Source organism: Equus caballus, chromosome 19 (genome assembly GCF_041296265.1).
Source record: "Equus caballus isolate H_3958 breed thoroughbred chromosome 19, TB-T2T, whole genome shotgun sequence".
NCBI classification, from domain to species: domain Eukaryota; kingdom Metazoa; phylum Chordata; class Mammalia; order Perissodactyla; family Equidae; genus Equus; species Equus caballus.
Window position 1 is genome coordinate 40,456,577 of NC_091702.1, and position 27,891 is coordinate 40,484,467.

At 40.1% G+C, this 27,891-nt stretch overlaps 1 protein-coding gene across 8 annotated transcripts in view; it reads right to left on the bottom strand.

Annotated features, from left to right (window-relative positions):
• Nucleotides 1-1,119: 1,119 nt before the first annotated feature.
• The window catches only part of ATP13A4 (ATPase 13A4), a 127,670-nt gene continuing 100,898 nt past the window's right edge, over nucleotides 1,120-27,891 (bottom strand). For 5 of the 8 annotated variants that reach the window (XM_014732819.3, XM_005601890.4, XM_070242704.1 and 2 more), the window contains 7 exons: nucleotides 26,004-26,100; nucleotides 24,218-24,290; nucleotides 15,755-15,926; nucleotides 14,852-15,045; nucleotides 13,688-13,776; nucleotides 9,854-9,934; nucleotides 1,120-3,626 (listed from right to left, as the gene is read on the bottom strand). In XM_014732819.3, the coding sequence (XP_014588305.2) occupies nucleotides 3,414-3,626; nucleotides 9,854-9,934; nucleotides 13,688-13,776; nucleotides 14,852-15,045; nucleotides 15,755-15,926; nucleotides 24,218-24,290; nucleotides 26,004-26,100 (919 nt within the window). In that variant the 3' untranslated portion in view covers nucleotides 1,120-3,413. Of the gene's footprint in view, nucleotides 3,627-9,853; nucleotides 9,935-10,491; nucleotides 13,108-13,687; nucleotides 13,777-14,851; nucleotides 15,046-15,754; nucleotides 15,927-24,217; nucleotides 24,291-26,003; nucleotides 26,101-27,891 lie in introns of those variants that run through there. The other 3 variants (XM_070242705.1, XM_014732820.3, XM_023623508.2) reach the window with 2 other exon arrangements.

Genomic DNA, 27,891 nt, shown 5'->3' on the forward strand with positions numbered 1-27,891 from the left:
ATAATCACTTTTCCCAGTCATTGCATCTGCAATTGTGTCCACGCACACTTCTGTGAGCACATAAGGACACAGATGGCACAGCCGTATTTCCTATTCAGCTCATCATCTGTGTAGTGAGGAGAGCCCTGAGTCAGGGTTCTTCTCTGCAGGTTAGAGCTGTACACCTTGGAGGGAACATACAGGGGACCCTCCCAATTGATCTGGAGCAAATGACTGTGTCCTTTTCTCTTCCGAGTCCTGGTCAAGAAAGCGTATTGGGCGCAGGTAGCTCTGCCCTCGGGTTTGGGGCACTCTCATGTTCTTTTACTCAAAATTTGCAAACACCTCTTTCTAAGAAAACACACACAGCAGAAGTATTCCCCAGCTGTCATTTGGGCAGTCAGGACCCCTCAATGTGCACCCTCTTTTCTAGGCTCTTATCCCCATTAGAAACCACCTTCCAAGGTACACAGCAGTCAAGTCTGGTTGTTCACACCATGGGACCTCACAAGGCTGGAGCCCATCCCCTCAGCCCGTCTTCCCATGGGGATCGGTCTGGTATTCTGTGTGGGTAACAGTGGTAAATGGTTCACTTCACAGCACGAGACTGAGATGCCAGGCCTATGGAGCCTGGAAGGGATCTTGCAGGTAATTGAGTTTCATCTGATACTTGACTTAATTCTCTAATTGGTCTTTGAACATCCACCGGTACCTCCCATGTCACCGAGTGCACACCTTGTGAGGTCACCAGCCTCCACATCCATCAGTGCTGACTACTGGGGCAGAGGTCTTCATGTTAGCTCAAAGCCATTCCCACCATGTTCTTTACCCACTGGTGGCACCACTAGCCACAGGTGGGAGCCTTCTCTCCCATGGTAACCCTTCAAGCATTTTAATACAATTCTCACAATTCTCCCGACTGTTTCTCCAGGCTGAGCACTCCCTGCTCCTTCACTTATTGCTTCTAAGATGTAGCTGGTCTCAAACATAGTCTTCAGAATCAGCCTCTTTTGCCTAGATTTTAGGACTGTTTGGCTGGTGGAGAAGCAGAGTCCTCCATCCCTGTTCCCTGCCAGCCATGTGCCAACTGCTGAGGATGGAATCCCTTAGTATTAGACCAAACAAAAGCAACTCAGAGTCTCAGAAAGACAAACAGACCCTGTGGGTTTGGGTTTTATTTTTTTTGTTTTGAACACACCTGTAGGCCAAGCCTGGCAGGAGAACTCGCATTCATTTGAACAAAAGGTCCTGGCGTTAACAAAAGATTGCCTCCTTCCTCCTGGCAAAGAGCTCATTTGGCTGTCAGATCACACTGAGCACCCTGCTCTGCTGGAGCTTTGTGATCAGGTGGAATTTGGAAGCAATGGAAAGTTCGCTGAGAAGATGTGCGTCTGAGGCTGGGTCTGCTCTCCTCACCCTGAATTTCAATTTTCTCATCTGTAAGGTGGGGATGGTGAGTCTTTTGTCTGAGTCCCAGGAGAATTGTGCAACTCAAGTGGGCTCATGGAGGTGACAGCCCTTGGCAAAGAGCTCTTCTAATTAATTACACACACTGCTCTTGCTCATCACTAGGTTGTAGACCGTCTCCAATTTGCCCCTGCCCATGACCCTCCGCTTTTGAAAAATGAGAAAAACTATCAGTTCTAGAAAAAGACATTCAGAGCTGCCCTATCTCTGCTGAGGCTGACTTTGTAAAAGCAAGCATTTCTTTCTGTACCAAGGAAGACAACACTTCTGCAGCCTATTTTAATGATTCTTCTCACCCTATATTAAAACCAGAAGCAACAAGGTACCATTGTGGCTGAGAAACACTATGTTCTCAGCATTATCTGTAGTCACAGAGCCACCAACCGCACTCAGTAGTTCAGCCAGGGAAGGGAATGGTGGCAGATGCTCTTGATGAGTAGCAAAGCCAGCCTCTTATCCTGGGCCAGGACACTCCCCCCTGCCCAGAACACTCCCTTAGGACTTGACGTTCATAATTTTGCTTTTGCCTTATTATAGTATATGTGGATGTTCTCCCAGAATTCAGGGTCGTCTGCTGAGTTAGCAGAAACCTGAGTGTTTTCTATCCTAAGTGAATCCAATATAACCAAACTGTAATTGTGATGAAATAAGGAAAATTTTTGTTTTCTGAAAACTGAAGCCTCAAACTTAAGAAATGTGTGGGTTGTGTGAGGACTTATGTGGATGATAGCATATAATGCTGTAGCACAAGACTAACTTTTCTCAAAAATAATAGAGCAGAGAAGTGAAAATTCCTGGCGTCAGGCGTGTGAGATGAGAGGTTCTTATGACACAGAGAAGTTCACAGGGTTAGGAGGCGCAGAGCTAGGGGACAGAACCCTTTGATTTGGGCTGCTTTCCTCTCTTTCCCAGGAATACAAGCCAGGTCAATAACATAATTTGTGAGGCCCAGTGCGAAATGAAGATGTGGAAATCCTTGTTCAAAAATTAAGAATTTCAAGATGGCAAGTGCAGAGTATTAAACCAAGTGTGGGCCTTTCTAAGCATGGGGCTGTGTGTGACTACACAGGTCATCTGCCCATGAAGCCAACCCTAAATACAGGAGACTGCACTTCTCAGCTTCTTTGCCAAATCCCTGGTAAATGACGCTTAATGAGCCTAATGAGATGTGGGTTGTGCAGAAATGTGTGCTGCTTTGTGGGTGAAGTGGGGAAGAGCCCATGTGTGATCCTCAGTCTTCCTTCCCTTATCACAGTAAACATGGAGTCTTTGTGTTGAGTCAGTGGGGCCATGATACTGAAGCAGTCACCACTCCCAGGAGAGCTATTCTAAAGAGTCACCTGGACCAAGAAGGAAGCTCTTGTGTGTTAACCCATTCAGATACGGGAGTTATTTGTTATAGCAGCATCAGCTTAGCCTATCCTTACTAATATAGAAGGGAAGGCCAGAAGTAGAAGAAAATGCCTCAGATTTGAGAAGTATGACGAAGGAAAGGAAACCAGACAGTGAAGATTGGTGTGATGGTTCCCATGCATTTGTTTTTCCATCAGTGAAATAAGAATTCAAAAATGATCTTTAACATGTTACAATTCTAAGACTACACACAGTGCTACTTTCCCTCAATTCATTTAAAAGATATATTATCTAAGAAAAAAGATTGCATATTCTGCTTCTCTTTTAGCCTCCCAATCTCTTGGCCCATTGCCATTCTTGGCCAGCTCACTCTTAATTCACTGAAAACCTCTAATACCTTTAGAAGCCAAGAGGAAAGCAGTCTCTTGGGGCAGTGCTCTGCTCTGTAGAAAGTATTGTATCAAACAGACTTCAGTTTGTCACCATGATTGGATAGGTTTTTGATTCCAAAAACTCCAGCCGATATTGTAAGAGTCTCATTGCTTAAATATCACTGAAATTGGTCCCTTTTGTCATTGCTTCTATATTAGTTCAACATGTTTATCCTATTGCCTTCAAAGTTGTTCCTCATTGCTCTCAAAGACCGGATTGCTGTAAGACACTTCCCTGCCACACCCTGGACTGTGAGAGTAGGAGGTTTGATTTATCGGGGGCCAACTGGGGTCATTTGCCAAGGCCCTCTGCCATATCCGATACTGGCTTTTTGATTGATATCCAAAACACCTTTTGATTGCCATCCACAGGGCTCGGTTTTCAATAATGGCCTCCTGCAAAATAAAAGAGTTACTCTTTACAATCAGAAGTTAAGTGTTCCCAGGCTACAACTCCCCATAGACCATAACAAGGCACCACTTCACTGGCCACTTAGATTCAGCTTGACAAAGACCTTGAGCCCTGGACAAACAAATCCAAGGTGGTTCACGGCCTCTCAAACTTTTCCACTTAAAGAACTCTTCTGGGAGAAGAGAGAGGTACATAGTTTCAAGAATCTGGAAACATAGCTTGAAGTGGTCAGCCTCAAGGATGAAATTTCTTCTAAATCTTATATATAAATTAAACTTAAAATCACTCAAATTCTGCAGGCCTCTCCACACCACATCCATATTTGATTTAATAAAAAAATGATTTTAAATTACTTACCACCGAATGGTATTGACCCTATAGAAAGCTGTGTCACACGTACTATGTGGCTTTGGTATACCTTGGCACATCACTGCATACTCACGAATAGAAGTTGATAAAATTGAAATATGCACCACAGTCTTTGAGTTGGATGGATCTGGATGTGAGTTCCAGCTCTGACACCCACTACGGGCAAATTAATCACCCTATCTGAGCCTCAGTGAGTAGAAACAATCATTTCTTCCTCTTTTGTTTGTCATAGGGATTATGTAACTCTCCTTACAATGCAAGGTGTGTCATGGCATAGTTGCCTCCTTCACCGCCCTTCTGAACTATTCATTTAACAAATGGCTGTGCACGGTGGTCTGGTAAAGATATATCTCTAAACTTCACCCACAAATATTTCATTGCAATACATTTTTTAAGATTACAAAAGATATTTCTTTGGAAACATTTTGGACTGTAATTTTATTTGACGAGTTAGACTGAGCCTCCAATAGAGCCCAGGTTATAACTCACAATCCAGAATGCATGAAAAGTTATCACGTTAATTTTTCATTTTTATTATATTTGGTCACAGAGGTTAATCATCTTAGAAGTTATCATGAAAGAAACAAAGAGAATAATATGAGGAGCCAAGCTGTCCCACAGAATTAGAACTGGTTTTGGTGTCTATCACTGGCACCTTTGCTAAATTGTAAGAGTTAATTCTGTAGGAGTCTAAAAGGAACTTGGCCAGAGATAGTGGTTTTCGTAAAATCCACTCATCTTTAACATTTGAGTCCCATTGCTCATGGAAATGATAGAGAACAGCTAGTCTGAATCTTCCTCTAAAAACTGATCATCTGCTAGCAGGCTATTAAAAACCCACACAGCCATCTCATCGGCATCTTGCAAATCTCAGGGCTCACCTGCCAGACCTGTTATTTGACTTTCCCATAGCAAAGATTTTTGTCCGTCTTAATTGACAAGAGAACAGTAGTTTTCCTCATAGCTGGGATAAGGCAGGATCATTGGTATCCAATTAAAGGTTTTAAGATCTAACTTATCTCCAGGAAATCTTAGCAGGCTTTAAACAAAACAAATGAAATGAAAACACACACACACACACACATACACACACAGAAAAATTTTAGCGTTCTGTGCTTTGCCTTGAGCTCTTTGACAATTTCTTACAATTCTAGAAGTACGATGGCCTGTATCCCTTTGCTGCTTTGGAAAAGGGATCTGAAGCACTAAAAGATGATCTGTCCTGTCGCTCTACTTTGTAAATTAAATGCAGAGCTAGAAACAAAAGGAACGCCTTGATGAGATACCATTTCTTCAAAAATAAGACCACCACATGAACTTTTCTGACTGGCTACTCAAATAATTCATGCATATATCCATGAATACATATATACAAACACAAAACAGAGGAGGATTAAAGCTACCCACATCAGCCCGTCTGCCTGTTAGCTGGAGGTTAGTTGGATCATGAGACTCGGCAAAGAAAGGACTAGGTCTCACTTAAACCTGTTTGTTTTCTGGGCTGCTCTAAGATCAAGGTTAGGACTAGGGTTAGGGTTAGACCTCTCAGCAGACCAGACAATATTCAGGACTGCGCAGAAGGAGGCCAGTCATCCTCCATGCTTGTCTCCCCAAAACCTTTCTGGACCATCTCTGCCCCATGCTGACCAGGCAGTGTGGGTCAGCACAGCCTGTCACAGGAATCCTTAGTATCTTGGGACAGGCATACCTAGAGCCACCTGAGGAAAACATCTCGCTGCATCCACGATAGTCTGGGGTCTTTGCCTACTCCACTAGGCTCACCTCGTGAGGCAGAAAATATTAGTGCCCTTAATTCTCCATTGCAACTGCCTTTGCCAACATCTCAAATGGCTCGGGTTTGTCCCTGAGTGCCCTGATGACAGAGAAAGGCCTGACTTCAAGGAGGAGCCTAGAGGTGGCAGCTGGAACCTCATAATGTTATTTCTCAGAAGCTGCTGGGAACTCACACTAAACATCTTTGTGTGTGTCTCTATTCCTCATTCAACATGAGAACAGAAAAGAAACTTCATCTTTCATGAGTATCAGCTTACCCTTTCCATCTGCTGGGTGTGAGCGGGGTCACTTCTCACATTTAATAATTGAATAAACCTTGAGGCAGCTAACATTTGCATAAAGCAGGGTTTTAGGTGCCAGAGTTACTGAGATAAGTTCTTGCCAGCATCATTGAATGGCAGAAGAGTGAAAAAAATTTACACACAAATAACCTTAGCCCTTGTCCACTTGCTTCCTGTAGATCGTGAACTCTACCACTATGTCATCCTTATCCCTAGGGCATCGTGCCCTAGGACGTGGCACATGATCAACAAGTGTTTGTGGAAAGAGGGAATGAATAAATGAATGCCTGAATGATTGATAGACACAAAGTAAGAAATGGTAAGTTCCACAAGAGGTAATATAAAAATAACAGCTTATATTTACTAAACACTTCCTACACGCTTTTTCCTGTCCACATTTCATGTTCACAGTAACCCTATGAAGTAAGGTACCATTATTATCATCATTTTATAGATGAGGAAACAGAGTCACAGAAAAGTGGAAGAACTTGCCCAAAGTCAGTCAGCAGGAAAGGATGGAGACAGGATTCAAAGCAAAGAAGATGACTCTCAATCTTACGTTCTTAACTGAAAATACGCAACCAAGCAGACTTTGTGGCTTGATTACCCTACAGGCCATTCCTCCTGACTCTCGCCTGTCTGCCTAAAAGGAAAAAAATTATAAACAGTCTAAGCCAATTTATCTAACTTTTTGGCATAGATCTCCTTTCCCAGAATCCTTTTCTACTCAGGATGACAACGAGACACAGTTCTAACCAATGAGGCATAAGGGGAAGTCTGCTGGTGGGCTGTGGGAAATTTTTTTGTCTCCTAATCAGAGGTCCATACCTGAGGGAAAAAAGCTTGCTAGTGCCTCTCCTTCAGTTTTTTCCTGTACTGAAAACAGACATAATGCCCAGCTATGTGGAAGCTATCTGGGCACCACAATCAATAAGCACAATCATGAAAGGCCAACATCTAAGGATGGTGAGACAGAAAAGTGAAAGAAAGAGGATCCCCAAAGACACCACTGAGTTGCTAAACCAGCCCTAAAGCCGCTTACCTCCAATCTTCTTGTTAAGCGAGTCAATAAATATCCTTATTGTTTAAGCCACTGTTAGCTGAGTTCTGTTATTTGCCTGACTGATCCAAGCATCAGGAAAAATTCATGAAAAGGATAGTGCCACAGCTGTGCCATAGAGGATGGGATAGCCTTTCAATATGCAGAAATGGGGAAAGATATACTAGACAGAGGAAATAATGCCACCATGGATAGGGACAAGATACATACATAAGATTATCCCTTAAAGGGCAACGACCATCTTTCTGCAAATCAGTATGAGGACAGCTACGATGATGCTCTTTTATTAATTTGGTTGCTTTGGAGACCATATGGTTTAGCATAGTGCTTCTCAGTGTGGTTCCTGAGCCAGCGTCAGAATCACCTGACAACCCATTAGAAACAAAAACTTGTGCCTGCTCCAGACCCGTTGAATCGGAAATGCGGGGAGCCAGGCTGAACAATCTGTATTTTAACACACCCTCCAGGTGATCCTGATGCCCACTCAAGTTTGAGTTGCCCTGGTTTAGCATCTAGAGAGAAGCTCCGGTACATTAATTATTGTCCTATTCTGCCACCAGCTCCTGTTGGCCTTGACTTCCCTTAGTAGGGAAAGTTCACTGAGCTCCTGCCTACAAAATACTGCAGGGAAGTCAGGCTCCAGGTGCCCCCAGCCCACAGTAAATCCTCCCTCACTGGACCAAGCCTGGGTTTGTAACTGGGAGCTGGAATGGGGACAGACATGACAAGAGATTTTCTCATATTGAGGTATATGGGGTAACAGTTCGGGTTCAGAACTGATTCAGCTTGAACTTAAAAGCCTGACTTATGGCCTTTCAACCATACGTTGTACATCTGCTTAACCATTAAAGAATGCACTCCCTTAAGATAAGAATGCAGACTTCCCCTCCTCCGCCCTATTGGTAACTCCAGATTAGTCCCTTTCGTGACATGAGGGCGATGTTGACTTGCTAATTTGCAACCAAATACCTCTTTAAATTTTGATGAAAATGTATCCTGGGTGTGTTTAATGTATGTTCTTTGTTCTAGAAAGACATAAGATTGAACTGAAAGCCGTGCTTCTCCAGAACGCCCTCTAAGGCCTTCCTGGGTTATAATCTTCACTCTGGCTCATAATAAACTCACTCCAATTTTGATTTATTGGTTGGTTATGGATTATTTGCATCAGCAGATGGAATCCTGCAGCTCACCTCTCCTTCAAAATGGATGCCTCTTCCAGGGTGGCCCCTGCCCAATGGTGGGCTTTGAAGAATAGAGACTGTGTGTAACGGTGCTGGGGAGAAGAGTGTGAACCATGTAGCAAAAGCAAGGGGGTGCGCCAGTTCATTTTCCTGAGGAAACGGAGCAAATGGGGGCTAAAGAATACAGCCAAGAAAACCTCACTATGAATCTCATTTCCCGTTTGTAAAGTAAAAGTGATAGTGATTCTGTCACCAACTAGTTGCCCTGAGGAACTCCAGATTGGTTCAGATATTTTAACTGTTCTTCCAAATTGTTCTTTTTCCTTTCGTTATGTTAAGGAGATGTAATCACCAACCACCCTGAACCAGACCAAGCCTCAACTATGACCTTTGCCTTATTTTTAATGCTGAGATCTCTCCAGGAGGAGCTTAGGCCTTATTCCTGTAACCTGCAGTGTGTGTGGAAGCAAGTTTCCAGCTGAGTCTGCACAAGCGAATACCCCCCTCTCCCTTTTGAATAGTCATTCTCCATCTGAAATAAATGTCCCTGCTACCCTTTGTTCGGGGACGCCATGACTTCAGAAATGATTCCTTTTGGTCTCCTGTTTGCTGCAAATACCCTTTACTTTGAGAGACAACCACTTCTGGTGGAGAGTCTGATTTAACTTGCCAGGAGGGAATCCATTTGGGTTTCAGTAACAGTACAAGTTGTTAAGTGAAAGAAGCCTTTTCATGATGCCCTTTATAGGAAATATCCAGAATAGGCAAATCCACAGAGACAGAAAGTAGGTTAGTGGTTGCCAAGGGGTAGAAGAGGGGGAAAGGGGAATGAAGAGTGACTTCTAATAGGTATAGGATTTCTTTTGGGGTGATGAGAATGTTCTTGAATTAGCAGTGGTATTTGCACAACTCAGTGAATATACTAAAATCTCTTGAATTGTACATTTTAAAAAGATGAATTTTAGGGGCCGGCCCGGTGGTGCAGTGGTTAAGTTCGCACGTTCCACTTCTTGGCGGCCTGGGGTTCGCTGGTTTGGATCCTGGGTGCGGACATGGCACCGCTTGGCACACCATGCTGTGGTAGGCGTCCCACATATAAAGTAGAGGAAGATGGGCATGGATGTTAGCTCAGGGCCAGGCCTCCTCAGCAAAAAGAGGAGGACTGGCAGTAGTTAGCTCACGGCTAATCTTCCTCAAAAAAAAAATAAATAAATAAAAAATAAAAAGATGAATTTTATAGTATGTGAATCATGCCTTCATTTCAAAAAATGAATTGAGTTGGGTCTCTATTTGTGACTTTTAGAAATGAATAGGACCTTAGAGATCCTAATCCACTCTTTCCATCTCCACTTTACAGATGGGATAACTAATGCCTTGTTTGGAACTCATCTGAGGAAAGTACCATTGTTCGTGTTGCTAAGAGAAGGAGCCACTTGCACTGTTGAACCTTGTCACCTAAAGCTGTTCCTTTTTCAGACTCCCAAAGAATGTCCCTGCCCAGTGATCACCAACCTGAGGGCACTCACCTCCACAACAAAGGACACAATAAAATTGGAGCCAAGCATAATGATGATGTAGACCCTCCACAGGACAGGAGTGCAGAGCAGCTGGTGGGAGAGGAAGAAGCAAAGTTAGTCTGAAGACAAATATATGCTGGAAAAACATTCACATGTTCACAGCGCACATTTCCGTAGGTTATAAATCACTTATGTAACAGACACATGCATATATATATATATATATATATATATATATATATATTACATATATACATGTTATATACACACATATACATAAATATAAATACATTATATATATATTTCTGTGCATGTATGAAATTGCATGATCCCAATGATTGGGAACTATGACTATTGGTTTTTTATTTATTTATTCTTTTAAAGGTATGTGCTTTTTTTTGGTGAGAAAGATTGGCCCTGAGATAACATGTGCTGCCAATCTTCCTCTTTTTTTTTCTCCCAAAAGCCCCAGTATGTAGTCGTATATCCTAGTTGTAAGTCACTCTAGTTCTTCTATATGGGATGCCACCACAGCATGGCATGGTGAGCGGTGTGTAGATCCGTGCCCAGGATCTGAACCAGTGAACCCCGGGCCACCGAAATGGAGCGTGCAAATTTAACCACTCGGCCATGGGGTCGGCCCCTTGTTTTTTTTTCTTTTACCTCTTCTTCTTCTTCCTCTTCTTCTTCTTAGTTCCTCTGTAATTTCTAAGCTTACTAAAATAAATTTGGTCACTTTGCAATAAAAAATAATAATAAAAGTGTTTTTTGTGTGCTTATGTTGTTCTGTTGTTATGTGGCTCTGTTCCCTGGAGGCTCTGAGGGCACACGTGTCAAACTTCCACACAGGCAGCATTGCCTTCTTCTCTCTGGTGCCATATCTCCCCTCAGCTGAGCCCTGCTTTTGACCCTAAGGTCGGGGGGCCCCCTCAGGACTGTGCCTACAATGGCACAAACTGTGACATCACAAAGGTGCTCACCAACGGAAGAAGTGGGGCTGAAAACAAGTTGTCACTACTGTCTCTGCTCCCAGTTTCTCTGTATCTTCCCCAGTCCCTTTCCAGGCACTGGAATATCCATATTGAATGGATATTGAATATGGATATTGAATGGGTAGATGAGTGAATGAACGAATGAATGAAATGAAGCCAAGTGCACTCTATTGTACCTGGCACTGCCTCATACACTGGGGGGAGTAAAAACTGGTACAACTCTATAGAGATGCTGGTAAAATTGGAAGGTCAAATTCATTTCTAGGAATTTATCTTAGAGATATACTTGTACGTGGCTGAAATGACATATGTATCAGGTTATTTTACCTCAGCTTTGTTTGTAATAGTAAAAAATTGGAAACAAACTAAATGTCTACCAATAAGGGACTACATACAAATCATGGTACATATATACAATGAAATACCATATTAGCATAAAAAAAGAATAAGGAAGCCTTATGAACTGATATGGAACTGTTACGAAAATACACTGTCACATGAAAGAACAAAGTGCAGGACTGTGTGTGTGGTTGTGGCAACCATGAAAATGCTCCACTCGGGACTTCTGCTGCAGGAAGGATAAACAGCAGATGTGCCACTGCTACACTCACCTGAAGGCCCCATTTCCCATGGGCTGCTCACAGCTACTAACTATGAGCAGGTCTTCCAATCACACTCATTCTTGCAAGACACTGGGCACCTTTGGTGGACAACTTTGGCTTGACTTTCTTAGAAGTGCTCTGCAGTCTGAAACTCTACTCACGTGGCCCTCCTTCCTTCCCTCTCTCCTGCACAGGGGTCGGACCCACGTCATAGTGTGGCGCCCTTACCACCTCCTCTGCCTTCCTAATCTTTTCTCCTTCACAGGGAATTCCTCCAATAACTTTCTTACACATCTCATCTCACCCTGACATCTCCATCTCAGGAGACCTGGACAAAGGTAATAGTTTGCTACTACTTGTGTAAAAATGTGGGGGAATACACATATAAGAAATATATATATTTGTGTATATATGTATAAAATGTCTGAAAGTATGTAAAATAAACTGTGTCATCAGTTGCCTTCAGAGAAAGGAAGTGGCAGCTGAAGAACAAGGATGAGAAGGAGATTTTTGCTATATAACTTTTCTACCCATTGAATTTTAAGCCATGTGAATGTATTCTCTATTAAATAAAATCATGCATTTTTTCCTTTTTTTTCTGCTTTTTTCTCCACAAATCCCCCCAGTATATAGTTTTATATTTTAGTTGTGGGTTCTTCTAGTTGTGGCATGTGAGACGCCACCTCACCTTGGCCTGATGAGTGGTGCCATGTCCGCGCCCAGGATCCGAACTGGCAAAACCCTGGGCCGCCAAAGCGGAGCACGCAAACTTAACCACTAGGCCACAGGGCCAGCCCTAAATCATGCATTTTTTAAAATAAGCAATAACTAGATTATAAAACAGCATGATTATATTTAAAATGAAACAAACTTCATCAATCAGTCAATGCACGTTTATAATATCTGAATTTTCAAAGATGGAAGCATATAGTGAATAATGTTAAAATTTTCCTTGCTTATATATTCACGTTTTTGAAAAGGTATCCATAATTTTATGTAATAGGAAGAAAAATAATTATTTTTAAGGTGAACAATAATTCTTTGCAGACTCTTTTGGAGTCATGCTGGCAATGACCCACACAGGTTCCCTCCAAACCAAATATGTTCCCTATTTTGTTATACCAGAGGAGCCAGCATCTCTGAAAGAGTCTTCACTATTGGAGTATGACTAAACCGAACATGTGTTAACCTTAACTTCTGCAGGATTAAGAAGTTTTAACTCACTTAGAAGATGAGTGGGCAACGACTGTTTATCTTTGTGAGTACTTAATCTAATTCAGGAGGACATTTAACAACAAAGGCAATTGCACTTTTAACCACAGTAATACAATTAGAAAAATAAAAATTGAAGGTGGACGTTAGTTTATGTGTCAGATATCTAGGTGGATTTGTGAAGGTATTGCTGGTTTGGAAGGCACTGTGTGCACCAAGTGTTTGTCTACATCCAGGAAACTGATATACGATGACCAGTCAGTCACTCATTGCCATTATGTGCCATTTGCTATGCAAGGCACTGGTCATACAAAAATGAGTAAGATAGGATCTTGGCCCTCATGAAACTTATCTTTGAGATAGAGAGGCAGGTAGGCAGGTTCACGAAGCACCATTCCTTTCATCATCTCTTCTGTATTCTATGTATTGGTCTAAAGGATATTTAGTCATGATTAACCTAAAGGATAGGTTAGAGGAATCAGAATACATATTTTCCCTTGCTTGAATATATAAAATGTCTGTCTCTTACAGAGTTTCAAAGTTGTCTCAAAATCTAAGAGAGTTCATGAGGTAAGGTATGGCTCTTTGAAAGTAAGTTTTGCTGACATCAAGTATGAACATACAGAAAAGCACATTTTTAAAGAGGTAAAAAAAAAAAAGATGGAAATATAGACCTGAGAATTAACCAAGAAAGTGTTATAGGCAAAACTGTTTTAAACAGCTTCAAAACAGAAGCATTTAGGGGGAAAATTCTCTCACGTTTGATATTATAAATAGATTTTCCAGTCTTAAAGGGATCTTTTAAAAGAAAAATCTTCAATGCTTTTGAAATACTTGAATTCAAGACTAGGAAGAAGGTTATTTCCTGAGCAGCTTAAATAAAAAATATGAATAAATTCAGCATTCTTTTTAAATCTACTATCCCAAAAGAACAATCAATGTCAAGAACCCATGTCAATTACAATTGTGACCTGCTTTTTGAAGTCAGGGTGTTATATAACCGTAAACCATCATTGTATCCCAGAGATAAGACTTACATCCAAACGCCTATATAATTCTGGAATATCAGCAAAGAGAATGAACAGACACACACCCAGTTGTATGACCAACACAAGGACAAATATATCTGAGGAAAGAAGAACACAGCTGTCATTTTGAGAAACCAGAAGATCACGTCTGCTGATAGACATATTCTAGATTAACACTGACTAAATTTACTTGATTTCCACATCCAAACACAGCATAATAGACGGAAAGTACTCATTTCTATGCAGTGGGTCTCATCACTACAATTTCTACGCATGTGCTTGAGGCAAGTGGAAATTTTCAGATACATATTATAAGTTTCAATTAATAAAAGTGGGAATTATACAAAGGGTAACATTGACAAAATACATTTTCAATAAATGTCTTAAAGATATCCAAGTATTTGAATCTCTTTAATGCAAATCATCTGCCTCGAATCCTTTTCTGGGAAAAAGGAGGGCTGTAAATAAACAAATGTATACATTGAAATCATGTAGAGGTCAGCATTCAACTGCTTTCTCATTCCAAGAAGGAGAAGGACAAAGTAAATGTCTCTGAACAAGCAAATTTTATAAGGATATTGATTCTTCAACTTGTGCATCTAAATTTCCCCAGTTACAGGGGTAGTGATTGGCTCACTAGGTAGCTCACTTCTAACACACATTCCCACCCCCAGCCTAGAATGGAAGGAGGTGGGAAGTACTTTGGCCAAGAGCCTCCACACTCATCTCTGGTCAGGTTCCTCCAGGCTGGACCCATTCTCAGTCTACCAACCACACAATGCCATCCTGACCATTGTCTTCACGGCAGGAGACACATTCCAACTAAATGCCATGACTCTTCTCCCCACCTCCTCCAGGATGAATTCTGACAAGTACTGACAAGCGAGAAATAAATGAGTCTTCCCAGTTTGGAGTGATCCCATGAAAAGAGCTACAGACAAACTTCTGGTGAAGGCAAGAGGTGGAGAAAGAAACCTTAGTATTTAGTGCAGCTTTGAGGGAAGGACCAAAGGATCACGAGAATGAGGCTGCACAACGTGTTTGACAGGGCCCTGGAAAGATAGCCAGGAGACCCTAGATAAGTATCAACTCTGCAGCTGTTCCCTGAGTGACCCGGGTGTGTCTGTCCTCTCTGATGATCTCTCACCTGTGATCTGGTGCAGTTCTACTCACAGTTTGTATAGGTCGGCTGCCTAAATGGTTTTCCTTTAGAGAAGATAAGAGCCACAGTGATACAGTTGATTGTTCCCAAGAACCATATAGTAGTGTTCTCAAAACTTGTGAAGTCACTATAACTTCCATTTTTTCCTGGAGCAGCTGGAGATATGGTTAACTTTGAGATGCTTTTATTTTGCACTGTGCAGGCACTGAAAAAAAAACAAAGAAGCTAATGAAGCAAGACGACAGGTCCTTATGGCGTATTTGTATCTACAAGCCTCCATGCCCTCAATGCTTCTAAAATTGCCTACATTTCAGGAAGGAATATACGGACAAATAGGGAGAAAGAAACCAGCACAGATAGATCTCTATTTAGGATATAGACAGACAGATAGATAGATAGATAGGTGGATAGATAGATAGATAGATTTAACACTTATTTATTCAATAAACTGGGCACCAATCATGTATTAAGGCTATGTGGGAAAGAAAGAGATGAGTAAGCTATGATTCTTGCCTCTAGTGGCTTAAGATCTCTGCACATTTATAAGTAGGGTGACCATATAATTTATCATCCAACAAGAACAGATTTGAATGTGAAAGGAAAGACTTTCATAATTTCATTGAGATACCAGGTTTAAACTGGGGCTGTCCACACAAACTATAATGCTTGATCACCCTAGATATAAAAGATGGTCATAGATTCTTATCATACAAGAGAGGCAAAGATAAGTGCCAATGAAATGATCATCAGACTGTGCCACAGAGAAGAGAAGATTGCTGGAAAATTATCCAGGGGACACAAAGAAGCCAAAGCCTCTGGAAGAATGAAGACCCATTTGCCTCCCGTCACATGGGCCAGATGACGTTTGATAGAAATTAGAATATGAGAAGCTAAAATCGTGGCTGTGATCCTACCTCTGCATCTCCATGGAATACCAAGGCTGCCTCTGAACCAGAATGAAGCCCACAATGTGCATGGCCAGGCTGAGGAGAATGTTGAGAATCACAGAGAGCAGCAGAGGTGGGGAGACGAGCCGTCCTGCAGGTCTGAAAGGCACGAGCTTGGGGTAGGCACCATTCAAATTCACTACAAAATAAATTCAAGTTTTATATTTATGAGAGCAGGAAAACATATCCTTCCTCAGAAGGATGGTGTAACTTCTTGTGCTCACACATCTAAGGAGATTGACAAGTTGAAGTACATCACAAACTGAGGGAACAAAACAATGAACGGATTCAAACTCAAGTCATATGAGGAATTCTTAAGAGAGCAGAGACAGCACAACACAAGAGGCCTTTGTTTTGCCTTTTAAATGGGCAAAGACTATTAAATTATAGGGGAGAGAGTGATAAAATGCATACTCTCTCACATTGCTTGTGGGAATGTAAATTGACACACACCTTCTGCACAGCAATCTGGTAACAAATATGAAGAGATTGAAATGTTTGTAACTTTTGACATAGTTATTCTACTTCTGGAAATTTGTCCTAAGCTAGAAAATCAAAGATGTAGAAAGATGTTCATCACAGCATCATTTATGATAAATTACGGTACATCTATATAATGGAACAAAGTGCAGTCACTAAGAAGCAATGCTTCAAAATATTTAATGACAAAATGAGGAATGGCATCAGCAAAATGGCAGAGTAGGCAGCTCCAAGATTCCATCCTCCACAGACATCAAACAACAAGCAGAAACCGTCAGAACCAACTTTGTCAGAACTCTAAAAAATAGACAAAGGTTTATAGCAATCAACCAAATGCTGAATCAAGAAAAAGGCAACTTGACAACAGCAGGAAAGCTTTGTGGCATTTTTACTTGCCTTTGCCCCAACCCCTCCTCAACTCAGTTGCAATCTTGAAGATGTAGCCTGCATCCCCAGTGGAGGACCCTGGTCCCTGGGTACAGAGGGGAAAGAGCAGGCTTGACCCACAAATTATTGTGCAGGTCTGTTCTGACCAGTCTGGGGGTTACCTGAAGGACTGGTGCAAGGTGCTCGTCTCTGTTTCACCTACTAGAAAACTCACTCAGGGCGGAAAAGCAGCATACACTGCTTGAAAACATTGTAAGGCTAACAAACTATCTGTAGTCACCTCAGGTGAAAGATTACAGTTGAGAAATAAAATAACTGCCTAAAGTCTGGCAAGAAAAGCTAAAGAAAGTTTCTTTGGGAAATTTAGCATTCAAAACCATCTGTGTATTTTGGGAAACATAGAAAGCCATGTATATGCACAGAGCAAGAGGTATGCTCAGAAAAGACCACCAGAAAAGACCCTAAGGTTTCAGCTCTGGATCTCTAGACTCAGCACAAACCTGGCTAAGTGTTGAAGTGCACCCCACGGAAAACATCTGCAAAGACTGGGAGAAGTATTTCTTTGCTCATGTTTTTAAACTCATAGAGTTCAAGGAAATCTCTGTCAAAACACTAGCTTAACAAAAGCTAAAGGAATGGAGATGTCAGTGACCACATATGACAATCAATACAGTCTTTGCAAAAATAGTTTAGGAAAGTCTCTAAACAAACAGATTACTGCAGCCTTCAAAAAACATCAAGCCTTGGGGAAGGGGAAGAATCTGATTTCCAGAGTCACGACGCTACAAAACTCAATGAAAGAAAATAAATAGAAAAAAATTATCTCTGAGGAAGCCCAGACATTGGACTTACTGGGCAAAGATTTTAAAACAACAGTTTTAAATATGCTCAAAGAACTAAAGAAAAGCACAGACTAAGAACTAAAGAAAATCAGGAACACAATTTATGAATGAAATGAGAATGTCAATAAAGAGATCAAAATTATTGAGGAGCCAAAAGAAATTCTTTTTAAAGCTCCTTTTAATAATTTCGATCTCTTTATTGACATTCTCATTTTATCCAGTAAAAGTAATTATTTGGGCAAATATAAAAGCCTGTATTACTGCACTTTTGGTTTTTAACTCCACTTTTTATTCCTACATGATTTAAAAGACAAATTCATAACAAATAATTATATATCTATGTTATTGGGCACGCGATGGATAAAGATGTAGTTTGTTACAACAACAAGAACATAAAAGAGAAGACAGAGTTATAAAGCAGCAGAATTTTCACAATCTATTGAAGTTAAAGCATCAATTCAAATTCGATTGCTATAAATTTAGGATGTTACATGTAATCTCTGTTATTGTATATTATGCAGTGAAAAACCCAGCTAACATCATACTTAAGGGTGAAAGACAGAAAGCTTTCCCCCTAAGATCAGGAACAAGACGAGGACACCCACTTACACCACTGCTATTTGACATTGTACCAAACATTCTATCCAGAGAAATTACAGAAGAAAAAGAAAAGTGATCCAAATTGGCAGGAAGCAGTAAAGCTATCTCTATTCTTAAATGACATGATCCTATATGTTGGAAATCCCAAAGAATCCACAAGAAAGCTACTGGAGTTATAAACAAATTCAACGCTGTTGCAGGGTATAAGATGAACATATAAAAATTAGTTGTCTTTCTATACATCGGCAATGAACCATTTAAAAAGGAAATTAAGGAAACAATCCATTTTCAACAGCACTCAAAAGATTAAAAATGCCTAGAAATAAATTTAACTGAAGAGGGAAAAGATTTATACACTGAAAACTACAAATCTTTGCTGAAAAAAAATTACAGACGACATAAATCAACGGAAATACATTCCATGTTCATGGATTGGAAGACTTAACATGGTTAAGATGTCAAAACTACACAGAATAATTTACAGATTCAACACAATCCCTACCAAAATTTAAAGGCCTTTTTTTTTTTACAGAATGGAAAACTGATCCTCAAATTCATGTCAAATTGTAAAGGGCCCTGAATAATCAAAAAATCTTGAAAAAGAACAATATTAGAAAACTCACACTTCCTGATTTCAAACGTACTACAAAAACAGTAATCAAAACAGTGTGGTACTGGCATAAGGATACATATAGACATAAGGGTACATGTAGACAAATGGAATAGATTTGAGGGTCCAAAAATCTATGGCCCATACATCCACGGCCAATTGATTTTCAACATGAGTGTCAAGACTATTCAATGTTGGAGAGAACAGTCTCTTTAACAAATGGTGCTGAGACAACTGGATTTCCACATGCAAAAAAGAAAAAAAAAAGCGAAGTTGGACCTTAACCTCACACCACATATAGAAATTAGCACAAAACTGGATCATGAGCTAAAAACCATAAAATTCTTAAAAGAAAGCATTGGGTAAATCTTCATGACATTGGATCTGGCAATGGATTCTCAAATATGACACCAAAAGCATGAGCAACAAAAGAAAAAATAGATAAATTGGACTTAATCAAAATTAAAATTTTTGTACATCAACAGACATCAAGAAAGTGAAAAAAACCATATAGAATAGGAGAAAACTTCTGCAATCACATATCTAAGATTTTAATATCCACGATATATGAAGAACTCAACAACCAAAAGACAAAAATCCAGTTAAGAAATGGGCAAAGGACTTGAATAAACATTTCTCCAAAGAAGACATACAAATGGCCAATAAGTTCATGAAAAGATGTTCAACATGATTAGTCATGGTTAAATAACAAGTCATAATTACTGGTGAAAATGTAAAATGATATAGTCACTATGGAATAAAGCTTGATGGTTTCTCAGAAAGTCAAGTTTATGATTACTATACCATGCAGCAATTTCATTCCTATACCCAAAAGAATTGAAAACAGGGACTCAGATACTTTATGCAATGTTCATTGCAGCCTTATTCACAATAGCCAAAAGGTAGAAGCAACCTAAGACCATCAGCAGATAAATGGATAAACAAAATGTTGTATATACACATAGCGGAATATTATTCAGCCATAAAAATGGAATGAAGTTCTGATACATGTTATGACATCAACAAACCTTGAAAACATCATGCTAATTGAAAAAAGCCGGATACAAAGGGACAAATACTGTATGGTCCAGCTTATATTAAATATGTTGAATAAGCAATTTGTAGAAACAAAAAGTCAATTAGAGGTTGTGAGAGGCTGGGAAAGGGGCAATAGGAAGTTATTGCTTAATAGGTACAGAGTTTCTGTTTGGGGTGATGAAAAAGTTTTGGAAATAGATAGTGGTGATGGTTGCAAAACATTGTGAATATAATTAATGCCCCTGAACTAGAAAATTGTGAAAATGGAAAATTTTATATTATATATATTTTACAATAAAAAAGAATTAAAATATTTAATAACATTAAAAAGCAGTTATAAAGTTAAATGAAAATGCACAACTATGTAGAGAATAAAATTCAAATTTCTTAATTTATATATACAAAAAAAGAAAAAAACATCAAAACACTTTAATTGGTTAGCTCTGGATAGTAAAATAAAAATGGGTTTTCTTCTTTGTTATATAATGCAGTGTTTCCCTTCTTCTTTTCACAATGAATATATGTTAATCACTCATAAAAACAGAAAAGAATCAAGTTATTTATCAAAAAATGGAGAAAAACCTGGAGATACTTGTTCTGGAGAAGAGAACAATCACAAAAGAAATGAGAGCTGTTTTCAGATACCTGAAGGACTGTCCTGGGGAGAAAAATCAGACTATTCTGTGCCCCCCAAATAGCAGAACTGGGATGGGTGAAAGTCACACAGAGATAGCTTGGTCTTGATGCGAAGAACTCCGTTACCAGCAAGGACTGCCCAAGGGTATTCTTTCAATAGATTTAATGAACATTTAATGAACTCCTTTGATAAGACAGGCACTCTTAGAAGTATTAGGAAAACAGCAGTGACCCAGACAGACAAGGTACTTTTCTCATGAAGCGCACACTCTAGGTGAGGGGAGACAGGCAAAAGCAAATAAAAACATATGTTCAGTGCAGCATTATTCACAATAGACTTGGAAACAACCTAAGTTCCCATCAATGGAAGAATGGATAAAGAAGATGTGGTGTATATACACAATGGAATACTACTCAGCCATAAAAAGATGAAATCTTGCCCTTTGCAACAACACAGATGAACCTTGAGGGTGTTATGCTAAGCAAAATAAGTCAGATGGAGAAAGTCAAATACCATATGGTTTCACTCATAAGTGGAAGATGAAAACAACAATAAGAACAAACAAATACACAGATAAAGAGATTAGATTGCTGGTTACCAGAGGAGAACGGGGAGAGAGGAGGGTGAAAGGGGTATGGGGCACACGGGTTTGGTGATGGATGGCAATTAGTCTTTGGGTGGTGAACGTGATGTAGTCTACACAGAAATCAAAATACAATGATGTACACCTGAAATTTATATAATGTTATAAACCAATGTTATCTCAAAAAAAAAAAAAGAACACAGCAGAATTGTGTGACGCAGAATAATTAACTATTTAAAGTGACCTTTCCGAGGTGATGACATTTGAGCTAAAGTCTGAATAATAAGAAAAAGTCAAAGCCATATGAAGATCCAAGGGAAGAGTATTTTAGGCAAATAGCAAAAGCAAAGGCACTGAGGTGACCACAAGCTTGGCCATGCTTGAGACACAGAAAGACCGGGGTGCCTGGGACGAGTAAGCAAGCAGCAGTGTGGTTAGAGGTGAAGTTAGAGAAGTGGGAAAGAGCCAAAGCATGTAAGACCTTGGATTTAGTGGAAATGGGAAGCCACTGGAGCATTTTAAGCAAGAGAATGACAATAAAATTTACATTTTAAAAATAACACTCCTACTACTGTGTGAAAGGTACATGAGGAGGGAGGGGAAGGCAGTAAGTGTGGAACAAGATCAGTTGTAAGCTTATTACAGTAATCCACAAGAGAGGTGACATTGCTTTGTGACGGTGGCTACAGTAGAGGTGGAGAGAAGGGACGCAGGATCTATTTTAGAGGTGGAGCCAATGAGAATTTCATATGTATTGGATGTGAAGGGTAAAGAAAAGAGAGAAATTAAGAATGACTCCAGGTCTTTGAACAACTAGGTAGATGGTGGTGCTATTTTAACAGAATGTAAGCTGAGGAAAGGAATTTCTACTTATTGTTTTTTCACTGATGTATTCCAAGCGTCTATCACAGTAAGTAGTACAAAGTAGGCACTCAGCAAATACTTAATAATTTTGTTAAATATCAGGTCTAGTGGAATAGACTTTCGTTTGGGCATTTTAAGTCTGCATCCTGCTAAATATGTAAGATCAGATGCTGAGTAGCTGCATTTCCAGAATTCAGGATGGGTATCAAGATATCCCGAGATATAAATTAGGGATTCATGAATATATAGATGACATTAAAGTCATAGGATTGGTTGAAATCACTTAGGGAGATGGTTTAGCTTGAAGAGACAAGAGAACCCAAGAACAAGCCTTGAAACATTCTCAAAGTTAGAGGACAAGTAAACGAGCAGAGGCCAGCAAAAGAGATGGGGAAGCTGCATTCATTAAAGTGATTGATAATCCAGGAGTATGTGGTACCACAAAAGCCAAGAGAAGAAATCTTTCAAGGAAGGAGAGTGCTGTTGAGAGATTCAAGTACAATGAGAAAAGAGAAGTGGTCACTTGTTGACAGCAAGGAAGTCATTGGGGGGCTTCCCGAGAGCAGGTTCAGGGGGGCGGCAGCTGAAGCATAGATAGAAGGTGCTTCCCTTGAGCACATTCTCCAATAGCAGAGCTTTTGAACAAGTTTGTAAAATGATAAGTTGGCATCATAGCTGTTAAGATTATGATGAGAAGATATAAGAGGAAATAGTGCGAAAGCAAGACCATGAGACACGTACAAGAGGCAATCTAAGAGTGGTACTTTTTAATGCGTCAGTAATGTGTACCCTCCCAGCCAGTGGTGGCTGAGCTGGCTCTTACTGGCTCACAAGGGCCAACTGCTGCTAAATTTGCAAGCCAGTAATTAAACATAGGCTTTATTAAAAGCAAACTAGATAAACTTACAATTAAATAAATATATTAAAAACAAAGATAATGAATACTCAAAATTCTTAACTTCCTAATTATTTTACGACGTTTCAGTATTACCTATGTTCTAGAAGTTAATAATAGAGATTAAATGTAAAAGTATGTCACTTCGGTAGCCATGACATCATAAACAGTTTTGTTCAAAACTAAGGAAATAGTCTTCCAGCATTCAAGAACTATTATGTCATTCAGAAAATAAGTTGCTCAAATCGCCAACGAAGGATTAAAGTTTCGACATAGGTCTTGTTTTGCTCGTACAGGGAAAGAAAAACATCAACCAGCATTCATGGTGAAACTAATTCAGTCATCAATTGCAACCACGGGTTGACTATGGATACAAGAATTTGGCAAAACTCAGGGAAAGCATTCTGAGAGAAACAAGCGGCTGAATGGAATTTGCAAGAAAGAGTAGTGTATATTTTATTATTATTTGAAAATTGCTTATGACACATTTTTCTTTTCAGTGAAGTTAATAATAAACTTCCGTGCATATATATACAAATATTTTTTTGGAGAGCCAGTTGTTAAACATTTGACAGCATACCACTCCCTCCCACCTAACAACAGCACAGGCCCAGCATCCATATTCATGCCCTTGAATGTTAGCATCTGGCTGATTGCAATGAAACGACAACAGAATTAGAGATGCCAAGTAGAGAAAGCGGGTATACACAACTGTTTGGGAGGTTTGAGAATAAAGCGGACAGCAGCTAGCGGTGGATTTGGGGTCAAAGAAGAATTCTTAAAGGAAGAAGATACAAAAATATATTTATATGCTGATGGGAATGACCCAGTAGACCAGCGAAAAGTTGTTGATGATGGAGAAAGAGATGATTACAGGACCAAAGTCCTCAAGGAGGTAGGAGGGGGCAGAATTAAGAGTACAGGTGGAGCTCTTGGCATTTATACGTAACAGAGAGCAAAGGAGAGAATATGGTCGAGATGATGGTTAGTAGGGGGCTGGGGGAAAATCCCATAGCAGGGAAATTCAGGTGAGAATTCATATATTAGCCAGGAGGAGGCAGGTGGAAGTGGCATAATAGCAAGATTACCTTTAATCTCTGTTCTAAATCCTGAGAGGCTAGGATTTGGAGATAGAAAACATAAAAGCCACTGGCATCCATAAATTGGGCACATTTCAACTATACACCTAAAAGCATGCTGAAGTCAGTGTTCCTGATTTTCAAGGTGCTTTTTGCATTTTAAGTGTTTAGTGACCGTTTATGGAAATATTTTGTGGAAAACAGAAAAACAACTAGCCAGCTTTTCCTTTGCTAACACTTTCAGAATTAAAAAGTGAGGATTCTATTTCCTCTTTGTCTCTCTGTATCCACCTTTGGGAATAAGTCCCACATCACTGCTGCTACAGCTGCTGTCTCTCCCGTACCAAGCCTGCTGGGGTCAGGGAAGTAAGCGGAGGCCAGCACCTCTGGGAAGAAAGTTTTAAAAATGCCTTACTTGTTACACCAATAAGAGTTGTAATGGCCAGATCCTGGAACAGAAACTGGTAATTTGAAAGGCTGTTTGTCTCCTGAAAATAAAAAGGAAAGTGGCTCAAAAAAGTTGTGACCTTCTGGGTGAAGTTTGACGTCAATTGCATTCATTTTCTCACTGCAACATGGGATTTTCAAGTAAATTACCAAGCAGATGGTGTGATCAGGGGCCTGTTCACCTTGGTGGGAGCACTCAAAGACAAGGCTGTCAGGTTCTCTCTAACTAAGAGGATCACCCTTGTGTGCTTTCTGGGTGAGGTCCCTTGCGCATCAATGTCACCCCTTTTTGAGTGAAACGTCTCAGTCGAATACATTTATCTCTGCTCTATTTTCTAATTTTTAGCAAAAAAGTTGGGGTTTGGTCCGGCACAATAAAACAGTGCATTCCTAATAGTAACAAGTGACAAATGTGTCCTATTACCTAAATTTTACCAATGGAAAATGAGAATAACGGAACCCACTATTTGTATTCTTGGGTGTTCTTAGAAAGTCCTGATAAAGCACCTAGATATTCTTGAGGAAAAAATGGTCAGGTCTCACTGATTTCAAATAACCTTCTTCCTTGTTCCCCACCCCTTAGTGGAAAGGAGGTAATGATTACCCATGGTTAATTCTACTTTTAAGCAAGAATTACGTATTCCAAAATAGGGTCAAATTTCTAAAATAACCTCTTCTTCTCCAGCTCATTCACTGATGAGCAGGAAAAGACATAGGTAATCTGAAAATAACAGAACTAAAACCTTCAACCCAGGAGCAAGAGGGCACGACATAGACATGACTCTTGATATCTCCAGCACAAATAGAATTCACTTTCTCAGTTTTAGTTAACAGAAGCAGCTCACATGCTGAGCTCACAAACAACGATCATGTCTTCTCTCCTTTTATATTTTGCTAAATAGTGAAAGCCATCACAAGACCTACGTATTTTTTGCAGTATGATATGCCAATTTTCAAATCCCTATATTCAGGGAATCAGTGATATGCTGGCTCATGAGAGTCAGCTGCTAAATTTTTAGGAATTTTGTGATCTGGTTCTTAAACATAGCCAATATAAAAACTTAAATTATATAAATTTACCTTTAAATAAGTTGGACTAAAAACAAAGGTAATGAATACTCAAAACTCAGCACTTTCTAATCATTTTCCTACATTCTACTGTTATCTCTGCTCTTGAGGTTATTTACAGCTCTCATGTTTATGTGGTACGAGTACCACATAATGATATGTTACTATACGTCTCTTCTCAACTCCCTGTCTGGTGACATCAGGTAGACAACTTGAAACTAGCCAAGGTGAGAGTATTTACACCACTGAAATTGGCAAACATACATAATCAGGGCTTGTTTTTCCGGGGAGAGCCAGTTATGAAATATTGACCAGCCCCTGAGTCAGAGAATCATCTGTTTAATGGACGGTATGCTCAGGTAGAGCCACATTGGGATTGGGAAGTTAGAGACCTGGTCCAAGCAAGGGGAAAGCAACAGTGAGAGAGAAAGTGATACATTCAGTTCTGGTCCTCAGCCATCGTTAGCTAAAAAGCTTCCATGTCAGAGACTCAGAACATTGACACCAACAACTTTTCCTGTGTACCTGTGTCTATGTCTGATTTACTTTCAAAACTTTAAGTTTTAGAGGGGCTGTTGGTGCTCGAATATCCTATTTGCACTTTCTTCAAGATGCATTACAAATGGATAGCACGCCGCCACGTCTTTTAGTTCTCACTAACCAAGAAGCTAGGTCCCAAGTCATACCCAGTAGAGCAGCAGAACACCAACATACTGAATCATGCTGTACAGGGCCATGTACTTAAACATGCAAAATGAGGTCACGAGAGCTGCACGTCCTTCCCTGGGTGAGAAAAGAGATAAAGAAGCAATGAAATGACAGCAAGGGGAAGGAATGAGCTCAATTATTCTGTGCTGTTCAGCTGAGCTCAGGAGAAAAACATGTAAAGCCTGATTATTTGATTGTTTGTCTGACAGACTGGACAGCCTTGAGCCAGGAGAGCCGGCTGTCAGGATGCTCAATGACTGCATTTAGCATATTCCAGGCCAAGGTCCACAGGCCTTGGTGTAGCCCTGGAGCCCAGATTTAGAGCCACTCCCGTCCTCTCTGGGGGCATTATTTCAGCTCGGTGTCAGGGGATCTGGGCACTGGCTCCGGATCTCATGCCTACTCACTAACGTGATCTGGAAGGTCATTTCCCCTCTCTAGTCACAGTTCCTTTGTCTGTGAATCAAGGTATTTAAATAAGATCACAGGTTTGGAGGCTATTTTCATGCAGCTGCTTCAGAAATTTGGCAAACACTTCATTTAAATTTCATTTGGCAGTCCCAACTTTTTCTAAAACCGGGCTAAAAAAAATGCATGCTCAAAGTAGTCATCATATATGACTAATTGAAATAGACCAGAAACAGGCATGTTTATTTGCGTTATTGTTGATCAACTTTGAGGAAGTAGTACATATTTAAAGTATAAAATAGATTATTTGTGAAATGCTACTTGTACCTCTTTCATTTGGTGAAAAAAATAGAGTTGAAATTTGCTTCTGGTCATAATGCTTCCCTGGGATTCCAAAACTTGATCCTCAAACCAGGCTTTTTCCTGTATCAGGGCTTTGCTGCTGCCATTTGCTCCGCCTACAAGGTAGTTTCTGCTCATCCCTCACCTCGTTAGCCAGGCTTCTCCATACCACCTCATCTGAAGTGACCGATTCCACCTCCCCAGCCGTCCTCCTTCCTGTCACATTACCCTTGATTTATGTGTGCGTGTGTTTACTGCCCGACTTCTTCATGGAAAGAGAACTTCATGAGACACATTTGATTTCCTTGCTTCTGGGTTCCCACGAGCCTCCACCCATTCCTGGCACTAAGGGCCTACTCTATAAATATTTGTCAAATGCATTGAATAAAGAAATGAAAAAGGAGGAGGAGCTAACCAAATCAATATTTTCATGGTGGTGGAAAGCGTATGATAGATAAAACACATTTAAACTAAATCAATGCTAATACAAAATCCAATCCTATATGGCTGGGTGAGCTTGGGCACCTCAATTAAGGTCTCTAGGCCTCAATTTCTTTATTTGTAAAAGAAATAGTGACCATTCCTGCATCTCCAGGCTATTTTGAAGCATAAGACAATAGGCATTAAAGCACTTTATAAGCTGAAAATACATATTGGTTGTAATGATCCAAAGCAGCCATGATACTAACTATCTCTATCATTCTAATAAAATGTAGCAGAAGTACACACTCTGGGGACGAGGGGAGGGAACAACACACCAAGGAAAATTTTAGTAGAAACAGCAAAGACAAATAAATACTTTGAAAACTGAGGATGGGAAGGATATTCCGAGGAGGGATAAAGAGGCTAGAAGAAAGGAAGGCAAGTGAGGGTGAGGAAGTTTCTGTCCATCCCCCATTAGAAAGCATCTAAGGAGATACGTTTAAAATAAGAAGAAGAACATGATTGACACTTTCAAAGCAGTAACAAGTTCCAGATTCCAATCTTCTAAAGTAACCAACTCAATGATTTTCAATAGAAATGCCACTGTTTTCCCAGGGTTATTATTATTATTATTTTTAGAGGAAGATTAGCCCTGAGCTAACATCAGCCACCAATCCTCCTCCCCTTGCCAAG